Source organism: Lithobates pipiens, unplaced genomic scaffold (assembly GCF_037356315.1).
Source record: "Lithobates pipiens isolate NorthernLeopardFrog02 unplaced genomic scaffold, aLitPip1_a1.2 Scaffold_16, whole genome shotgun sequence".
NCBI lineage: Eukaryota > Metazoa > Chordata > Amphibia > Anura > Ranidae > Lithobates > Lithobates pipiens.
The window spans coordinates 569,705,092-569,711,729 of NW_027507748.1; the positions used below are offsets into that span (position 1 = coordinate 569,705,092).

The following is a 6,638-nucleotide window of genomic DNA, read 5'->3' on the forward strand; positions in this document are numbered from 1 at the left end:
GAAGCTTCAGCCCAGTGCTGGGAGATTTGGCATATTCTACAATTTACTTGGCTCTGTGAGCCAAAGCTAATGGATAGGTAAATCGTCTATCATCCTTTTTTTTTTTGTTGCATGTGATTTTCAAAGTCTTATAAAAAAAATCATATATTTTTGGAGGTTACAAATGTGCATGTATTTTTATTTATTTTTTCCTCAGGAGCCTGTGGAGCATTAGACCCATGGTCAGTGGTTCGCAGGTGCCAGCGCGGTTTTCCTACAGCTCTGTGCCTCAGCTGAATATGGGATGTCAGTTTCTGAGCTTCAGGAAGACTGAATGGACTACAAGCGTGCTCATGAGTGCCCTTGACGTACATTGACACTGCAAGTTTGTCTGCCATTATTATCTCTGTGAGAGGCTGATTTTTATTTGTTACAGCGGGTGTGGGGAGAAGAACCCCCATCCACTGTTACAGTGGGGAATTTGGGCATCACTTGAGATGCTGCATAGTTACATATTACACCCTAAATATGGGTGTAGCATGTAACCTATTACTAAAGGTGAACTTAGCCTTTAAAGTGTTACTAAACCCCCATCAGTAAAATCAGTCTGCATATGCAGTAAAGCATGCTTGTTATACTCGCTGTGGAACCTAAGGGGTTAATCCTGTCCATTTGGTAAAAAGGCTGTTTAAACCTGTCCTCTCTGACCCTCCCCTTCACTTTCCCCAATCCGTCTCCTGATAGAACACAGCCTTGGGGGCACTGTGCACATGCCCAGTTTGGTGTGTATTGCTAGAGTGTTTTTTTTTTCTCTTGGGAGGCTGCATGTGATCTGCACAAGGCCAATCAGCACTATCCAGACAGTGGGTCAGGGGTCTTGCAGGCTCAAAGGACAGTCAGAGTAGAATGAAAACTCCTCCTACATGCTTTAACCAGACACTGATAGAAGTCACAAGACTGATATAAACTGCTGATGAGAAAAGGTATTTAGCAGTTTATATTTACTATGTACTGTGGGAGACCAGGTATAGTGAATGCATGGTCCTGGGTTCAGGAACACTTTAAATGTACCGTATTTTCCGGCGTATAAGACGACCTTTTACATGTAAAAAAATTGGCCAAAAAGCAGGGGTCGTCTTATACGCCGGGTCAGCCCCTCAGATGCCGGCTGGGTGTTCGGTAATACTGTATGTAGCTTCGGCTACATACAGTATATACCGCTGAGCCAATCCTGGTGAGCGATGTATTCAAATGAATACAAAGCTTGCTCGGATTGGAGTAACGACCTCTGCCAATCCGAGCAGGCTACTCTGTAGCCTGCTCTGATTGGCTTGGAGAGTCAGAGCGGCGCGGGCTGATGATGTTACAGCCTCTGCCAATCCAAGCAGGCTTTGTATTCATTAATAGAATACATCGCTCGCCGTGATTGGCCCTAGCAAATGCAGGAAGAAGGAAGAAATATCAAGCCTCGGAAGCCTCGAAAGCCGGGTCGTCTTATACGGTAAGTACAGTTTTAAAAGCGTTTTTGTCCTGTAAGATTAGGGGGTCGTCTTATATGCCGGGTCGCCTTATACACCGGCAAATACGGTACTTTGCTTTTTAGATGCAATGTACTCTTGAATGAGGATACATTTTTAGTGTTAATGAAAGTATCCTTTTAGTAAACCCATTATTTTAGTTTGTATTGCCCTACCTAATGTGTACTAGAACTCAGATCGGAGCTAGAGAGAGTTTGGTGTGGTGATGTGATGTCTTCAGCTCATAATTATTTTTGTTTTAGATGTGATCCATCTGACATAAATATCTCTGATGAAATGCCTAAAACTACTGTGTGGAAAGCTCTCAGTATGAACAATAAGAGTTCAAAATCAGAGGAAAGAAGGTAAGGAAGAATCTATACATTATTTACTGGTGTTTAGGTGGTGTAGGCTAGTTTCTAAACAACGCAAAGCTCTGTTTAATTACAAAGGCATTATCATTAATGTAGTTTATACTATGGATGCACCGATACCAGTATTGGTGGTGATACCGGGAATTTTCAAGAGTATTCATACTCCTGAAAATGCTCTGATACCTGAAACCAAACCGTTTGGTGTGATTTGCACCTATACAATACGAATGGGCTCAAATCGCACTGCAAAGAATTGCATGCAATTTGAACAGGAATGCCATGCACTTCCTGTATAAATCGCATGTGCCATGCACCGCTCCTGTGTGAACTCAGACTGAAATCACTATGACAAGCCTTGATTTGTATGGGAGTGGTGGGGAAGCCGCATGCATTTTGGACAGGAATTGCACCGAATTCCTCTTCAAATCACATGTGATTCTTTGCAGTGTGATTTGAGCCCATTCGTTTTGTAGCGATTAATTGACTGAAAGTATCTGTACTCCTATCTGTACTCATACACGTTGATAAAAATGGGTATCGGAGCAACCCTAGTTTATACTACACATTATAATTTAGTTGCTAGTATAGAAGTCAGCACTTTTAATGTAGCAAAGATAATGAAAGTTGATATATGGTTGGTTGTATTTTGTAGCACCCATTTTACCCCTAGAGGTTAGAAATTGTAGGCATCCTTTTGTCATGATTTTGACTACACATCAAGAGGCTCAATGTATAATTATAACGTGCCCAATTTTGAGGTTTACAGTGTAACAAGAGTAATAATATTAATGGAAGCATTCTAAATGTTTTCCTGCTTTTAAGGATTTATTGGACTATCTCTGAAATGCAGCATTACTCGTTCTAGCCTAGGCAATACAGTGATTCCAGAAAAGGGTTATTGCTTGTGAGATTCCTACCTGTCAATATGCAGTTCAAGTAATCTATGCATGTTGTAGAACTGCAAGTCCCAACATGTCCTGGTAGACTTTGACATAACATCAAGGGTTTTCAGTAAGGCAAAGCAACCAATTACAATTTTTTGGAAAAGTCAGAACAGTGACTTACAAAATGTAAATAAGACAGCGCTAATTACACATAAATAAACATATACACAAGTGTAATGAACATAGACTAAAAGCCAAAATAAATATAGTGTAATATTAGACAGCAGTGTCCACTCCACCATACATAAATCAAATGTGCTCCACCCATAAGCAAAAAGTCCAAATATACTGTTCCAAATGGTAACAAAATTCAATGCACCACAAAAGTGCTCCACCCAGAATTGTAAATTCATTGGTGCTCTATCCGCTATGAAAGTATCAAGAATCACCTACACACCCTTTGGACAGCATAAACTTACCAGATCTTCATGGCAAAACAAAGGTCAAATACACTTAAGTTTTGGGGTTTGGTTCTCCTCTCCCCAGACCTATACAACTCCACTCACAGGGCTAGAAGTGGAAACTGAAAAGAACTCCTTGCATAAAACCATAAAGTCTTATTTTTTTAAAGGTATAAAAACAAACCGTACACTCATATTTGTTGGTGCCTGTATATCAGCACAGACAAATAAGCTCAATCCTGTATGAGGATCGTAGCCGCTCCACCTGTCACAGGAGCCGGCATGCATTTCACCATCGTTCCCCCAGACTCTCGATAGACCAGAGGTAACGTCAGAGCCAATCAAGTCTGCCCATGCCGAGGCATCAGGAGCTTCAGCCTTATCATAATAAAACTTTAGCAGTCAGTTGGAAAAATCCATATGAAGTAACAGATCGAAACTCTCGAATTAGTGGAACATGTTTGCAGAGACTTACTACTTCTCATTTACATTGGGTAATTTTCCAATATCACTATATTCCTCTGGTGACCTTCTTTTCATGGCTATGGGTATCTTAAAGGTAACCAGTGTTCTCTGCAAAGCTTAAAAAAAAAAAAAAAAAAAAAAAAAAAAACCTTCCTCTAGTTTGTAATGCAGGGTAAACAAAACAAGGGGTCTTTACATATGCCTAAAATAGTAAACCCAACTCGGTTAAAAAGAATATCATCCACTTTTATTCATATATTAAAAGCAGCTGTAACACATACTAGTAGATATTAAAAACATGTTATTAATGAACATGTGAAGCCAGTTAGAGTGTCAAAATGTCACTGTGATATGCTCAGCGCATTTCCCCCTCTTATTCAGAACCTCATGGTTCTCATAGGTATTCCCACATAATGATGTTGATGCCTCTTCTGGTAAGATTTTATATATTATGAAGGCCACCACATATATCTTAATTTCAGTTTTAATGCAGGGATCGCCAGTTTTCTGTAGGCATCTTTAGCACATTTCCAGATTACCCAGGAGACCCTAAACCCAGATGGCACCAATGTCATGCTCTGGTACCTTGTATGCTCTTCCATTGGCTAGTGAGACCAGACATCACGTTTTGGCAGCCAACTGGATGGCATGGGGCTTGGGCCAGAGCATGCCTGTGCAAACTGTGCTTGGAATGTTTATAGTAAAGGGCCCTGGGCTTTAAGACTTCCAGAATGCTTTTGAAATAAACTAAGCATGTGTGCAAAACATCTGAGGGCCAGACTACAATTTTTGTAGAGTACAATCTTTGTAGAGTCATTCTCTAATCCAGCTGTATAAGCTGTAAGTACGCCATGCATAGAGCTGGTTCATTTGTATTATGGGATTGAAAACAAAGTGAAGGACAGCTAATTGGCTTTCATTCTGTAGCCAACCTCTTCTAGAAATTAGGTCATCAACAGTAACACATTTGTGGGTACATTCCTACTTTTCTTTGCTGCAAATTTCCTTTATAATAGCCCCATGCCTCTTCCTTTCAAATGAAATGCATAAACATCTTCATTTATAAAAAGTTGTACTGCTTTTAGTTTACAGTCTCTTATTTCTATCTTGTATCTTACCTTCTGTTTTATTTGGCAGCATATTTAAATAGGTGTCTTGGCGCGTGAAGGACCGTACTTGATCGAAGATGACTCAGGGAAGGGCCAAGACCCAAAATGTGGCATACAGTTTTTATTGGATGTCCCCACGTTTTCTCCAGATGAAGGATACATGTTAAAGCCATCAGAAATGTTACCTTGTATAAATATATATATTTTATAATTTTCAGTGTGTGCTTTAACAAGCTGTTATTTGTGTGCCATCAGTGCACTTGTAACAAGAAAGTGTTCAACACAGCAATGCTGAACTGCAGCTTCAGACAGGTTCACTAAAGTCATTCCAAGTGGGATCGATGGAGATTGACCCCATCGGGACATATACAACATTGAAGCAGATGTCCTGATCAGTCCTAGTATTTACTAACTACAATTGGATGAAGAATAGTATCAGTACTTAGTGTTAATTAAGTCCTGTAGTCACATGTTCTGGGTTTTGTAAATCATAGGAGCAAATTATACGTTAAGATTCTTGTATCTGCTGGATTATTGTTAAGTCAATGTTTATGGAAGTAAGCGTTCAGCATCTCAGCTTTCCGAACAATGACACAAATGAGAGATGTCATTTGGCATGTTGCCTGGTCTTGGTTCAAACATGCTCCTCCTTATTGTATGAACTACCATAGTAGATTAGTACTAGAGTGGTGGAATCTTAGATTTTAGAAAAGGTTAAATCCAAACAAAACTGAAAAAGCATTACTTTGTAGAAGCTGTACTAAAATGAACACTGGCAGCTTGCTTATATTTTGAGGTGCATTGGTTAAGGGGTAACAAAGACAGTTTCTATCCTTTCAGATCTTAGGCCAAGATGGAGGGTCTAGTGGGGAGAGACTCAAACTTTCAAACTAAAACCAAACATATCTTTGTACTGGTTTGTAGGCAAGGGAGGAGTGTTTGTGAAAATTCCAGCCAATGCATGTATTCCATTTTCAGGTATGTGCGGAATTATCCTTTTAAATGTCATATAGAGCCAGGTCAAGGGAACATTTTTTTGCAAAGTGTTAATGTGACCACTCCTGTTTTACAAATGCTGGTAACTCAGCTGTACATGGGTTTCTGAACTGAATTACAAGTGTATAGTAGATTGATCATCTGCAATTTTTGTTACCGGAGGCAGACTATATAATTGCACAATAAGCCACCTCCATTAGAAATATCTTTAGGTATTTTTTTGTTATTGCTTCTTGTTGGAAGGCAATATATTTTCATTTTTAAGTGATGTATACTTTCAAAATATATTGTTTTTTTTTTATTCACTGTATTTTTATTTACAAGGCAATAACCATAAAAATACAAGTGTGATGTTTTGTACACCTTGTCCTGTATGCCGCCTTTTGGAGATCATTTATGTTTTACAATATTTTATTGTTTAGATGACTTTTACAGCTGGGTACGTGGAATGGGTTTTCTGTAAATATGCATATTACCAGCATCAATGGAGGAGAATCTAGGAATGAAATTATATAAAATATAAACTGTTTGTCACGGGTGCTTGTTGTCGTCTATGGCACATGCTTAAGTGATTACTGTGTGGTAATAGACCTTGTAAAATTAAAATCCAGCATATTGTATCTCTGTGGGTGAATATGAAGCTAAATCTTAGGCTAATGTGGCAGGTGTTAGTACTCACACACAAGTTTGTGACTCCGACTATGGTGAAATATATACTTTTTTGTATTACGTAATATAACATCATAGCTTTTTCACTATATAATTTCTGTATGCAATAAGGGGTTACATTTAGTTATTCAATTAAGCTTAGGCAATCAAAGGTAATCCTGAGCAGACAGGTAGAAGTAGTGAC

At 38.9% G+C, this 6,638-nt stretch overlaps 1 protein-coding gene across 2 annotated transcripts in view; it reads left to right on the forward strand.

The window, feature by feature from the left end:
• The window catches only part of SLC4A8 (solute carrier family 4 member 8), a 317,175-nt gene extending 310,856 nt beyond the window's left edge, over nucleotides 1–6,319 (forward strand). For both annotated transcript variants that reach the window (XM_077483707.1, XM_077483708.1), the window contains exons 24-25: nucleotides 1,760–1,861; nucleotides 4,818–6,319. In XM_077483707.1, the coding sequence (XP_077339833.1) occupies nucleotides 1,760–1,861; nucleotides 4,818–4,830 (115 nt within the window). In that variant the 3' untranslated portion in view covers nucleotides 4,831–6,319. The remainder of the gene's footprint in view (nucleotides 1–1,759; nucleotides 1,862–4,817) is intronic.
• The last annotated feature ends 319 nt before the right edge of the window (nucleotides 6,320–6,638 follow it).